General features: G+C 49.9%; 1 protein-coding gene across 1 annotated transcript; it reads right to left on the reverse strand.

Annotated features, from left to right (window-relative positions):
• Positions 1–6,500: 6,500 nt before the first annotated feature.
• LOC104387843 (probable G-protein coupled receptor 83) lies at positions 6,501–11,857 on the reverse strand. Its single transcript, XM_009996636.1, has 4 exons — positions 11,513–11,857; positions 10,611–10,736; positions 9,514–9,647; positions 6,501–7,095 (listed from the first exon to the last, which is right to left on the reverse strand). The coding sequence occupies exons 1-4, from the start codon at positions 11,855–11,857 to the stop codon at positions 6,501–6,503; spliced, it is 1,200 nt and encodes a 399-aa protein (XP_009994938.1).
• Between the last annotated feature and the right edge of the window lie 2,092 nt (positions 11,858–13,949).

Consider the following 13,949-nt stretch of genomic DNA (forward strand, 5'->3'; position numbering starts at 1 on the left):
GCCCCCCCCCCGCCCGGCCGCGGGACCTGCCCCGCTCAGGGCTCCCTGCAGCTCCCGCTGCCCTCGCACCCCCCGCAGACCCCGAACACCCCCCGGGACGCGTCTCGGCAGGGACATCACCCCTGGGGTGCCCGCGGGGCACGGAGAGCTCTTCGGGATCAGCTTGGGTGCTGCAGCCACTGCTGGGAATCCAGCCTGGAAGCGGGATGCCTGCTGAGCGCCCGTGGGTCGGTAACCTGCGGGCTGAGGGCAGGGGATCCCCCCTTTCCCGGGAAGGGTTCCTGGGGATGCAGGATCAGCAGCTGCAGGAGCCGCCCCCGCCCCGGGCCCTGCCGTGCCCGTTCCGCAGGGACCCTCCCCGGGACCCTCCCCGGGACCCTCCCCGGGCTGCACCGGCCTTTCCCTCCCTCTTCTAACCCGGTCCGGGAGGGACCCAAACTGCTGAGTTAGATCCCAGCACAAGAGGATGGTCCCTCACACTGACCCAGCTACATCCCCACTTCTCAGGGCTGGATCTGGATTTAAATGAGGACGTTTCCACGTTTTCCTTCAGCGATGCTCTGAACAGCCCCTGAGTGCTGTTTTCCACTTGAAGAGCTAACTGATGATAATTTTAATTCAGTTTCTCCTTCCTGAGCTAATTTTCTGACTCATTGTGGGCTGTTTTCTTCTTGCTTTTTGTTAATCTAGTTGGCATTTTGTGGTTTCTTTGTTCATTATGTGATGGGACTATATAAGGGGATTTGTCTCTGGAATTCAGGTATCCCCTGCACTGTGTTCTCTGTTATCGCCTTCATCAGCAGCGATGCTGAAGGCAGTCAGATGCATTTGGCATGAGCTAACCTTAATAAATCTGGGTTGTTAATCACTCAGACATGTCTCCTTGCATACTGATTTGTGCGTGCTCAAATAGTTTTTCTGGAGTAGACTTCTGGTAACTCAGTGCTTTAATAATCTGCCCTCCAAACTCACCCTGGGGGTCTTGCCTCTGTGGGTTTTGCCTGCCTGGGACAGTTTTGAGTTCTCTTCCTGCTGCAATGGGCTGAGAGCTCTCTGGATGGTGCCAGCTTCCCAGGGGATTCTTCTCCCACCACATGCTCCCGTCCAGCCCTCCAGCTGTGGGGCTGCCCCACTCTCAGGCTGCTGGAGCAAACCCAGGGCTGCCCTAGCCAGGGCAAGTCTGGAGCACTGACTCCCAGCATCCCCCCAGCACAGTCCCACTGGAGACAAAGGAAACGCTCAGTGGGAATGCTGGTCCCGTTTTGGAAGCTCTCCCTATGGATCCCTATGGACAGGGGGCTGCCTCTGGAGCCTCTCAGGAAGCTGCTCCCACAGACAAGAGGTGTGTTTGAGGACAATTACTGAATTCTTAAGCACCCCTTTACCTGCTGGGCTGGCTCCAACCTTGCCCAGTTTCAGCAGCAGCTTCCCAGATTCTCTTTTCAGGCCGTGGTGAGGCGAGGTTGATGGCCCATTGCTGCAGGAAGACAGCCCAGCCAAGACACCACCTCCTGCCCCTCGGTCATTGCTTTGCCCAAATACAAGTTACTCAGTTTACTCTTCCTTCCTTCCTTCCTTCCTTCCTTCCTTCCTTCCTTCCTTCCTTCCTTCCTTCCTTCCTTCCTTCCTTCCTTCCTTCCTTCCTTCCTTCCTTCCTTCCTTTCTTTCTTTCTTTCTTTCTTTCTTTCTTTCTTTCTTTCTTTCTTTCTTTCTTTCTTTCTTTCTTTCTTTCTTTCTTTCTTTCTTTCTTTCTTTCTTTCTTTCTTTCTTTCTTTCTTTCTTTCTTTCTTTCTTTCTTTCTTTCTTTCTTTCTTTCTTTCTTTCTTTCTTTCTTTCTTTCTTTCTTTCTTTCTTTCTTTCTTTCTTTCTTTCTTTCTTTCTTTCTTTCTTTCTTTCTTTCTTTCTTTCTTTCTTTCTTTCTTTCTTTCTTTCTTTCTTTCTTTCTTTCTTTCTTTCTTTCTTTCTTTCTTTCTTTCTTTCTTTCTTTCTTTCTTTCTTTCTTTCTTTCTTTCTTTCTTTCTTTCTTTCTTTCTTTCTTTCTTTCTTTCTTTCTTTCTTTCTTTCTTTCTTTCTTTCTTTCTTTCTTTCTTTCTTTCTTTCTTTCTTTCTTTCTTTCTTTCTTTCTTTCTTTCTTTCTTTCTTTCTTTCTTTCTTTCTTTCTTTCTTTCTTTCTTTCTTTCTTTCTTTCTTTCTTTCTTTCTTTCTTTCTTTCTTTCTTTCTTTCTTTCTTTCTTTCTTTCTTTCTTTCTTTCTTTCTTTCTTTCTTTCTTTCTTTCTTTCTTTCTTTCTTTCTTTCTTTCTCTCTTTCTCTCTCTCTCTCTTTCTCTCTTTCTCTCTCTCTTTCTCTCTTTCTTTCTCTCTTTCTTTCTCTCTCTTTCTCTCTCTCTCTTTCTTTCTTTCTTTTTTCCTTTTTTCCTTTTTTCCTTTTTTTATTTCTTTTTTTATTTCTTTTGTTTTCGTTTTCCCCATGTTTACTGCTGTGCATGGTGTGATTGGCCTGCATGCAGCTGAGGGAGTGCTGTGTTAGCCAGGGCATCCCTGAGTGAGACAAGAGCCTGGAGGCACAGGGCAAAGCCTGCAAGGCTTTGAACCATGTTCAGACATTGATAACTGTCCATCTAGACAACTAAGCCATTACAAAGTCAGCTCTTACATCATGCCCATTTAGGGGAGAAAAATCCAGCAATGCAGAGATGCTCCAATTGACAGATTCAAGGAAAACCAGCTAGGTTATGTTTCACAGCAAGGGATAACTAACTATGTGGATTAGCAGGAGATGAAGGGAGTATGAAGAGAGACCCACTCCTTTGACATGAGCTCTTTGATTCCTCAAGAAAAAAGATTATGAAGCCAATTAAAGAAAGAAAGGAAGGGGAAAAAAAACGAACCCCATAGCCTAAGAATTATAAAAATGGAGTCTACGCAAGGTTAAATGACACTCATAACCACTGGATGTGCTTGGGGCTCCCAGAACTGCTCTCCTATGGAAGGGATGATGGGCAGCTACCACTCCAAGGTGTGCTTGTTGCTTCCCAGACACTTGGCTGCTTCTGAGGAATCCAGCAGCCAGTCTGTACCAGCATTCTTGGGCAAGACTCCCAAAATATTGCTGAAAATGTGTATCTGTCTTGCACTGTAAAACAGCCTGGGGGTGGTATTTAATCCCCAGCTCGGCTCACACCCCAGAATTTGCCAACAGCAAGGTAGGTTTCCTTTCAGCATCACAGCAAGAGCTATGGCTTAATACTCCTCATGGAAGAGAGCAGTGTTAGTGCTGTTGCTAGGGTTATTTCCTAAAAGCCCAAGCAATAATATGTATATTGAGTGAAAACATAGAAATATCTCTTTATAGAACTGGTGTGAGTGTTGTGTGCACGGTGCAGCACCAGCAGCGTGTGGACGGGCACAGCGGGCCTGTCTGTTGTTTCTTTGGGAAATGTTTGCTCTGTGTCTACCATTCAAAGAGCCCTTGGAAAGTTTTATCCGGGGTGATAAATTGTAGGAAATGAAGACTATGCTCATCCAGAATTGTCGTTTGGGCCCAACATGACAAAACACACACACACTCTGGGATGAGGAGGACAAACCCAACCAGAAGCTCATGGGTTGAGACAAAGGACAAGGAGGGACCTTCACCGATTAAGGTCCCGGGCAAAACAGACTCAACTTGGGGAAAATATAATAATTTAATTTCACTAATCAAACACACACAGGACGCACACAACACAAAGAGCAGGGCTCACACAAGTTACCCCTCCCTCCCTTCTTCCCACCCAAATCCCTTTGTTCCCAGTTTCTCTCCCTCCCTCCCCCCAGCAGCACAGGGGATGGGGATGGGGTTTAGAGTCAGTTCAGGCTGGTGATTCCTGCCGCTCCTTCCTCCTCCAGAAGAAGGATTCCTCACAGTCCTGCCCTGCTTCCCCACAGGTCCCTCCCATGGCAGATCCTTCACCCATGTCTTCTCCATGAGCCCTTCCCACCAGGCCTGGAGCTGCTCCAGCCTGGGCTTCCCACAGTCACAGGTGCTTTGGGAACAAACTCCTCTGGCACCGGGGTCTTCCAAAGCTGCACAATCAGAGACCACAGGCAGTAAATCCTCTGGCCACAAAACCCAAGCCCACTGGCCAAGTTCACCGCTCCCGGCGCCTTCAGGGAATATTCCACCAGGTTCCTCCACGAGTGCAGGGCCTCAGCTGCCATCTCGCCATGGGCTGCAGGGAAACTTCTGCTCGGGCACCTTCTGCTCCTTCTTTCTCACCAACCATCAGCACCCTCTGCCTCCCCAGCACAGCTCTTCTCCCTCTCCTGCTCTGCTCAGGTGTTACAGCTGTTCTTTCTTATGTTAATGGCAGAGGTTCATCTATTGTCTAATGACTCCTGGGCTGGTTTGGAGCAGGGGGAGCTTCTCAGCTTCTCACCAGAGCCACCCCTGGAGCCTTTCCCCCACTACCAAAAAGCACACTAAACCAAACCAGCACAAGGATGAAACTTGACGTGAGTGATCCTGTTAAACCCTGCCTGCATTTTGGGTGACACCCGTGGTGTTTTTCATGAGTATCTGTCTGAATCAGTTGAAAACTGTTAAAAGCAAATCAGCCCATGAATTATAATGACCAAACTCTACATCTGCCTCATTAACAGGTGGGTGCTGATGGGTGCTGCTCTCACAGCTCCCTTAGCACCTTCTGCTACTGCACAGCAGAGCTGGGTAGACTTTTTCAATTATTATTACTTGGCATGAATCCTGGCAAACAGTGAGTTAAAACTTGTATTCTGAAGGGAGAGAGCTTATTGTCTAACAGCCCAGATCAAGTCCTCCAGATCCAGAACAAGCACCATATGGGGTAGCTTAATGCCAGGGGACTGTCCCACGTGCCCCCCAGCCACATCCTGGGTGACCCCACACTTTACCCAACCATTGCAACTCTCCTGCTTATTTTTCATCCCTGTTCTGGACTCTGAGGAGTTGGGGGGTGACTTTTTCCAGTTCACCCTTTTGAAGCAGGACTTTTTTCCTTTCTGTGCCCATCCAACACAGCACCTCCCAGGCAACCCTCCTGGGTTGCCCTGGGCTGCCATTATTCACTTTCCCACTCTCAAAGGAAACTTTCCAGTTGCTGGGAGAAGCCCATTTACTGCACCTTACAGCTGCATCACATTTACGTCCTCAGTACCTGCTAAAACTTGTGCTACAGCAAACAAAGGATGAAGGATGCTGGGCCTTTGCAATCCTTGGGGAAAAGTCTCTTAAACTTCTAAGATATTTGAGTGGAAAACAGCTGCCACATTTCCATAGCAGCAACTAAAACTCCACACTGTCATCCACCTTTCCACAGGGAATAAATAATATTTTAACAAAGTGGAATACACAGTAGTTAGAAGGTCAATCACTTAAAGTCGATGAGGAGTGAGAAGCAGCAAAAAGGCAAACGACAGATTCACTGCTCCATACTGCTTGCAAAATCACACAGCAATTCTGGTTTCTTTCTGCCTTTCATCTCTGTTTTCTGCCTTTCATCTCTGTTTTCCCTTTCTTTTGTCTTTTTTTTTTTCCTTGTCTCTCATGTACTAAATCTTTCCTTTGTTCTCTATCTTTTTTTTCACCAGCCTCCCAAGCATGGCTAAATTGAACTGTCTTTTCCCCAGGACTGTAAACAAGATCTTCTCTCTTAGCCTGAGTCCCTTCTGCTGTTTAAATGAAACTCTTTTCCAGCTATTAGTAATTATGGAGGATGATTTCATCCTTCAGTTAGTGAATGCTACAGCCCTGATGAAATCCTTTTGGCCCTTTGTTTAGTGCCAGTGTAGGTTTATCTCCTGAATTAATACATTCACAATAAAAACAAAAATAAATTCTTAATGGGCTAAATTAGTCCTTCTGAGTGTCATCTGAGCCATCTGAGCTGCTCCCAGCACAAGACCCTGCCCTTTCTGGCTGGTTTTGGCTCTTGGCTCTGCAGCTCCAGTAGCAGGAGAAGGAGGGAGGGATGTTGCTATGGACTGACCTTACCTCTGCTGGGAGGCTTTGGTAGAAATTATCTGATGACACTCTGTATGAATGGAGTCAAACTGGGTGTCCAAGCCCTCCCTTCAGACACCTGGAGAATGGGTCCGTTCCCGTTGCTCTGCAAACCCCTGTGTCAGGGCACATCATCAGCTTTGAGACAGGCCAGTGACTGGGGACAGCCCAAGTGTTGCTAGACCTCTGGGTCCTGCTCCCTCTGCTAGTGGGCAGGTGGGAAACCCCAAAAGCAGATCCCCTGTCTGTGCCCTCCATGTGCCCTGCACATTTGCTGCTCCCAGGGACAGTGGAGCTGTGGCTTCACAAGGAGGGTGCCTGAGAGGCTCCACTGCTCTGCATGGGGTGAAGGGCTGCTACTGTCACACAAATCCAAAGTCAGTGGGAAAACCCCAGAGCAGCAACATTCCCTCCTGAGGAGAAACAGGGAGATGCCCCTTGGCATCCACCCAATCCAGCTAACTCACCTCAGCCCTTGGGCTCACAGCTCCGTGGTGGCCATCTGGATGTGTGCAGTGGAGCAGAGGGTCTGCATGGCAGGTCCCTTCCTGAGCCTGGCCTGCTCCATCCACGCCTCACGGCAGGACGAGGCCATGGGCGGCAGCACATGGTCCTGGGGCTGAGGCACCTTCTGGCACATGCAGAGCAGGGACTTGAGCTCGGAGCGGAAGCTCTCGTTCAGCCAGCAGTAGATGAAAGGGTTGTAGCAGGTGCTGCTCATGGCGAACCAGTGCAGGGCAAAATAGAGGGAGTTCTTCGTCTTGATGCCCAGGCTGGAGATGAGCACCACGTAGCAGTTGAGAGGGAACCAGCAGACAGCAAAGACCACCACCACCAGCATCAGCATCTTGATGCTCTTCTTCTTGTTCCTGTGGTGGGTGATGTACTGCTGCCTGGTCACGTCTCCTATGGCGTTGCGGAGCCACAGCTTCTTGGCCAGGCGAGTGTAGGTGACAGTGATGACTAGCAGAGGCAGGAGGTAAAGCAGGAGAAAGGTAGACAGGTCCAGATACTTCCAGACCAGCTCTGCAGGCTCGGGAAAATCAGGGAGGCACAAACTCCGGACAGTGGCTTCCCTTGGAAAACAAAGAAATACGTGTCTGGGGTGAGGTCACTGCTGTGCTGCTCATTGGGCAAACCTCAGCGGGGCTTCCACACCACCCATAACCAGCTTCTGATGATTGACTAACAAAAGAACTGAGTTTAACTCTGCGCAAGAGCTGATTTATCAGCACTTCCCCCTCTATCTGTCCCATTCCACCCAATGGCTCCAAGCTCTGCTCACGTTTTCTGCCTGGCTGCAGCTCTCAGCACCCTTTGCAGAGCACCTCACGTTCCTCCACATCACGCAGCAGATGACTGGAAGTGAGGACACATTAGGAGAAATAAGCACTCATGCATTTATTTATGGTGGATGTTTTCTCCTTTTCTTTCTTCCCCCCCCCCACCCCCCCCTTTTTCTTCCTCTTACTCCATTTTGCCCTTCTCTCCTCAGCTCTCTTATAGTCAGCACAGACTTTAGTCCCCATCAGGCTGCATTATTTGTTGCAGTATTGATTAACATCTTTAATATCCTGTTTCCAACCCCTGGCGCTGGCCTTTGTGCCACAAATAGAATGGTGCTTGAAAACAGAGGGCCAGGAGCAGGGCCCTCATGGCCTTTGGGAGAATGACAAAGGGAGGGGGCCACAGGGATCCACCAAGCACACAGACAACCCTGGAGATGTTTGTCAAGAGAGGAACCAATGCAGAAGGAAAAATCATCCTTTGTGAACTGTGCTCCCAACCTTTTTCTCTCCAGGATCCGGTGAGGCCAGTGGGCAGAGCTGCCTGCCCTGCTGCAGGGGACCTGCCAAAGCAACCGGAGACCTGTCAGGGGAAGCAAGGGCAGCACCCAAGGCGACACTGCCGTGAGGGTCAGACCTTCCCCAGGTGTGGTGGAAGAGCAAAGCTGCAGAGAAAGAAGAGGACTGAGAAGAACAAGTGGGGTCACCCCTCACTACCCCCTGGAACTGGCATTTGGGGAATGCCTTGAGCTTGGGACACTGTTGGGGCTGTGGTCATTTGCTCTGGAGCATGGTTGCAGGCTGGTGAGGGTGATGCTGAGCCTGGTGAGGGTGATGCTTTGGTGTATGTGGAGCCCAAAAAAGCATTTAAACAGCATGGGCAGTGAAGTAAGCTGCAGATTCATTTGATGCCATCTGCTGCCCCCTTCCTCTCACGTCCTGAGGAGGGGCAGAGAGCTGCAGAGGAGACCTACCATTATTTCAGGGAAGAGGCTGGCTGAGAGCAAAACCAGACAGGACACTGTGTCTTGGTAAACCCTGGTACTACTGTGCCCTGCAGCCAGAGATGTTTGATGTTGGTGGAGCCACATCCTTCTAGGGCCCCAGCAGCTCCCTGGTAGGGCTCCTCAGGAGTCCCCCACCCCACTGCAGTTATTATGAGCAATATGACAACTGGGATTTTTATTCAATGGAAAGCAGGGCTGAGAATAGCATGTCCTGGAAGTCCTTCCATGGCTGAGCTGCCCCATGCCAAGGGAAGGCTGGGTTTCCTCCGCCCATGCTGAGGGATGACCAGAGGCAGGTGCCACGAAGCAGAGCACAGTGCTGGTTCATTCAGCAGCAATGTGTCCAGCAACACCCTGAGCACAGCTGCGGGGCCAGGCCAGCACAGCAGTAACCCAGCACGCTGTTTACAAAGGCTCAGCAGCTGAAGATACTCTATCCCCACTGAGGTATCCCAGTCACACAAAGCACAGGAGAAGAAGAGCTGCAAAGCCCAGGGGTGACGCTCCCAACACCCCTGGTGTTCAGGCAGCAGCAGAAGCAGAGTGGGATGCCCAGCACTGTCCTGCCCTGCTGAGGGGAGGGAAGGGGCTGTGCTGGAGGAAAAAGACACTTGTCCTTTAAGCAGAGGCTCAAAATCTATGGCAGCAATAGATGGGAATCCTCCTCCCACCACCCACGGCTGCCACCTTGCCCTGCTCCCCGGGGTGGTCTCATGGCATGGAGGTTGTTTTCACTGTAAGATGATCCCTTCAGCCCCTAGCCCTGCCAAAGACAGGCACCAGCAGTGTGACAGGACACCAAGAAAACATCGCTTTGTGCAGTAGCATTATGGGCTGTTTTCTAGCCAGGAGTCACAGCAATGCTGCAGGCTGGTGCGGACAAGAGGGCCAGAAGAGGTTGGGCACCACGGAGGAAAACAAGACTGCAAGGGAAAACAACCCAGAATGTCTGGTTTTTTATTTCTCCCTGGCAGAGAGTGACTTCCCAGCAATGAATTCCATCACTAGACCAGCTGGAAAAGGTGAAAATAAGCTTTTTGTTTCCCCCTTTTCTTTTTCCCCCCCTCCAGATCAGAACCTTCACTTTCTTCTGGCACTTCAGCAGTCCTCCCATGGATTTGAAATTCCACTTAATCTCTTTTTAAGAGCCACGGCCACAGAGGCCTATCAGACAGACTCCTTGGAAAGGGAAATAACTCACCTGTAGTTGTACTGGAAAAGCTTCTGGTAGATGGCATGGGGCAGGGAGAAGCAGGTTGCCATCAGCCAGATAACAGAGATGCCCAGCGCTCCCTTTGTTAGGGACATCCTCTGCTTCAGGGGGTTCAGGATGACCTGCAACAGAGACTTTACCGTCATTCTCATCACATGGGAAAGCAAAGTCCCTTCACCAGTGCGCACAGCAGAGGCTTTTTTTGATATGATCTAATGCTGTTCAGAAAATGACAGCTGTGGTTAGGAAAATGTCCTTCTTATTAGAGTGACCTGGAAAATGGGAAGCACTGAACTTTTCTGTCTGCTCAGCACTGCTTCTTAATAAACTTTTTCCTGTATTTTGTTCTGTGAGGGCCATTTTCTTTAAACTGTGAGTTACAAAAAATAGGAAAAAAAAATATTCTACACGAGTCTCTTCACTTACAGGTATGTTTTTTTATTCTATATGAATCACAGCTCTAGCTGAACCTATGAAGCTGAACCCTCCTCCCCTCTTCTGAGGCATTAATGCACTTTGTATGAAATTTTCTTTGTTAGTTTCACAGAATCACAGAACGTTGAGGGTTGGAAGGGACCTCCAAAGATCTTCAAGTCCAACCCCCCTGCCAGAGTAGGAGCAAAAACCAGGGCAGAAGGCATCCAGACAGGTCTTGAAAGTCTCCAGAGAAGGAGACTCCACAACCTCTCTGGAGAGCCTGTCCCAGGGCTCTGTAACCCTCCCAGTAAAGAAGTTCTTCCTCATGTTGAGGTGGAACTTCCTCTGCTCGAGTCTGCATCCATTGCCCCTTGTCTTATCACAGGGCACAAGTGACAAGAGGTTGTCAAGATGAAAAAGTAAAGAGAGTACAAAATCCAAGAGTCTGGAAGATACTATCTGACTAGCAGTAGAAGTAAACAGTTATTGCTGGAGAGAAGCACGTGGCCTGGGCTGCCCTCTCCCTCCTGTGCTGCTTTGAATCCAGCTCTAGAGCCTTCTGATGGATACAGGTTAAATCCCCAGGATTCAGCCACCTTGAACCTGTGGCTTGTCCAAGAGGAGCTTGGGAAGAGCCTTGCCAGGAGGGGCTGCTGTTGGTGCTTTACCTGGTGCCTGTCCAGGGCGATGGCCATCAGGGTCAGCGTGGAGACGTGGAGGGAGCAGTACTGCACGAAGCGGCTGACGTGGCACATGGCCCTTCCAAAAACCCACGTGCTGTTCACAAAGCGAACCTGAGGAGAAACAACTGCTTATCAGCCAGCAAAGGCTCCAAAAAACAGGTCTCTGGGGATTTGGATTTGCTTTTGATTGCACCTGAGCTGGCACCTGGGGTTTGGCTGCCTGGGCAGCTCCACCTGAAACCCAAAGATGAGCTACGTTGCATTTTGAAATACCTTTATGTAAGAGTTCATAAGCCCAAACACCACAGACTGAGTGGAGCTGGTGCAGCCCTCCTGGCTTGTTCCTCCAAACCCCATTTGTGAACAGCAGCAATCACTTTTTGATTATACTAAAAACTGTACTTAGAAAAAGTGGAACAAGTTTCAGTCATGTAAACCCCCCTTCAGGTCTGGACAGCTTTCACTGAGGATTTTACCCAACTGGCAGGTCTGAAAAGCTTGACTGCTTTCTAACAGTCACCCGAGTATGAACAGCACACAAGTTTATTTTGACCCACTAAGTGTGAAGTGTGACTCTCTAGTGCTCTCCTGCATCTACAAGAAAAATGCAACTTCATCTAGGCATTTATTCTGCATTCCCCAAGGGGCTCTTGTTTGGTGCCACACTTGGAAAGACTTCAGAGCCTTTTAGGACATTGAGAGTCTGGGGGAGCAAAGGGAGCCCACAGGCTGCTGAGCAGTGATTTACTTGCCTGGTGGAGTTGCCTATCAGACCTCATTCTATGACACCTCAGCCTTAGAAGAGCAGCATAGGGGTTGACCACACTAGAGCATTCTTGGGAGAGACTCCCCTCCTGGCTGAGGGGACAGCACAGGGGGCCACTTACCAGGGTAAAAGGCGTGTTGAGCAGCGTGATCATGATGTCAGACACAGCCAAGTTGACAATGAAAAGGCTGGTGGCCGAGTGCATCCGCTTGCTCTTCAGCACCACGTGGCACACCAGCATGTTCCCAAAGAGGGACGTGATTATAATGACTGAGTATGCCATAATCAGGAGAGCTTTCACTGTTGGTTTCTGGGATTCTGGCTCGTATTTAGCCAGCTCAGCAAATTTCTCCCACTCAACAATGCGGCTGTCTGTCCAGTTGAAGGTGGTCCTGTTGGTTGCTTGGTAGATTGACATGAGTTTGGCCAAGGAAGAGTAATGATCAAACTCGTCCAGAAACCCCATCGTCTGTGACCTGTATGACTGAAGCAGCAGGTGAGGCATGGTGGGTTAACCTCAGTCTTCACTCAGGTGACACGGCAAGTGATCCATTAGCTTCAGCTGCTTGGCTCTCTAGGAAGCTGGTGAAGATGCACTTGCCAATGCAAACACCTGAAAACACAAAGCTAGAGAGAGCCTCCAAGGTGTGGTGTGTTCCCCAGGGGCAGCAGCAGCACTGGGGAGCAGTTCCAACAGGCATATTGGAAAGGGGCTGGTTTGGGACCACATGCTCTCAACCCGTCCATACATCAAGCAGAGCAATAGCTCCACAGGTGGGCTGGGAAGAAGATCTAGTCATTACATGTAGCAAACTCCCAGGTGGAGTTTGAAGTTGTGTTAATCTCACATCAGCATTTTCATCTTTGTTCTCACCCAAGTCCATTTTTCATCCAAGTTCCACAGAAGGCTGCACTGTTCATGCTTTCATCCTGTACTTCAAAAACACTGGTTCTTTTCTGTTGAAAGGTAAAGACAAAGCTTTGTGGGGGATCATTTTTAAGAGCACAGGCAGCTTTTGAATGCATATAACCTCAGCAATTATCCTAAGGTGATTCAGAACTCAGGAATCACACCAGAAGTTGACCTTAGTCTAGTTCATATTTCGTCCTCCAAACAACAACTTAATTCTGCTTCAATTGCTTCTGTTTCAGGGACAAAACAACCTTTCCTGCAAAGGGTGAGGCTTAGCAGTGAGGAAGCATGCAGCTCCCAGAGGAGCCCTTACCCTGTACACAAACCAGCCAACATGCAGCATTCCCTAGAGACAACAGCCTCTGCTTCCTCACCTCCGCCAACCACCCTTTCCAGGTATTTCTCAATAGGTTTTTTTAACTTGCATTGATCTACTGGTGCTAGGTGGAACCCTTTAACTATGCCCTCTGGTACACACAGCTATGCTACACACAGGAGCTGAAAGTCCTTCAGAAGCTTTGTCTGGCTTTCTGAGAGAGCTGCTGGTTTGTTTGGTACAAGCCATTCCCATTCCACAGCCATTCTGTGCTGTGTGCACAGATCAATGGACCTCACACAGCGTGAGGGACAAATCAGCAGAGCCTTCAGCCAAGGCTCCCTGATACCTCCCCAGCCCAGGCTGCCTGGTGACAGCTTGGGGCCTGGCAGGTGGTGGCTGCAGCACCCTTCCAGCAGAGCCACACAGACACAGCACCCAGCTGCAAACCCTGTCCTGCAAGAGCCAGAGCTGGAATGTCTCCTTAAGGAAACAAGGCACAGGGGACCAAGGGGGTTTGTGCTCCTACCTTCCCACAACAACCTGCTTGGGCTTGTCTGCCTGCTCTGGGGAGTGTCTGGGGTACAGGCAGACCTACCGGAGAAGGCCTCTCAAAACCAAGTGGGTGTTAAAGCAGCTCGGTGGGATGGAAGGAGGGAGGAATCATCCAGGAGTCAGAGAGAAGAACTACATTGGAAACAGGCAATTTTCCTGGCAAAATGTATGAGTAAAAGAAGGCTGGGTAGATCAGAGAGCAAGACCAGCACTTACAGACTCTGCTGGAGCAAAGCAGCTGTAATGCAGCAGGCAGATCAGCTCCTTCTTGTTCTCCTTGTCCATCAGGACCAGCCCTAGACCAGGTCCCAGTCTGACTCAGTCACAAGATGCAAAGCTGGGGAGCTGCCATGGAACTAGGATCAGAGCTGAGCCAGGGAATAGGATCATTGACTTCATCGAAGAGGACAGGACTCATTGCATTGAAACATCTCTGAGACTTGGAGCTCAGCACGAGTCCTGCCTGAACAGGCAACAGGAGCACCCAGCCCTGCATCCCCCTGGGCTCCTGGGCAGAGCTAACGGGCACCAGGGCCTTAACGGAGCCACAGGGCTCACCCCAGGGCTGGGGTGCAGGACTGCACACCTCTGCACGGCCCGCTCTGCTGGGCACTGAGGATGTCACCGCTCCTGGGGCAGGGGAGAGGGAGCTGCGAGGGGAACTCCTCTGTTTTCCTGGGAAAGGGAGCGTTCAAGTGAGGTTACCCCGGGAAGTTGCAGCGCTGCGGTTTCATGTAAGAAGTGATTCCACCTTTCATCGGTTACACCCGGTCC

This window comes from Chaetura pelagica, unplaced genomic scaffold (genome assembly GCF_000747805.2).
Source record: "Chaetura pelagica isolate M959 unplaced genomic scaffold, ChaPel_1.0 scaffold103, whole genome shotgun sequence".
NCBI classification, from domain to species: Eukaryota; Metazoa; Chordata; class Aves; order Apodiformes; family Apodidae; genus Chaetura; species Chaetura pelagica.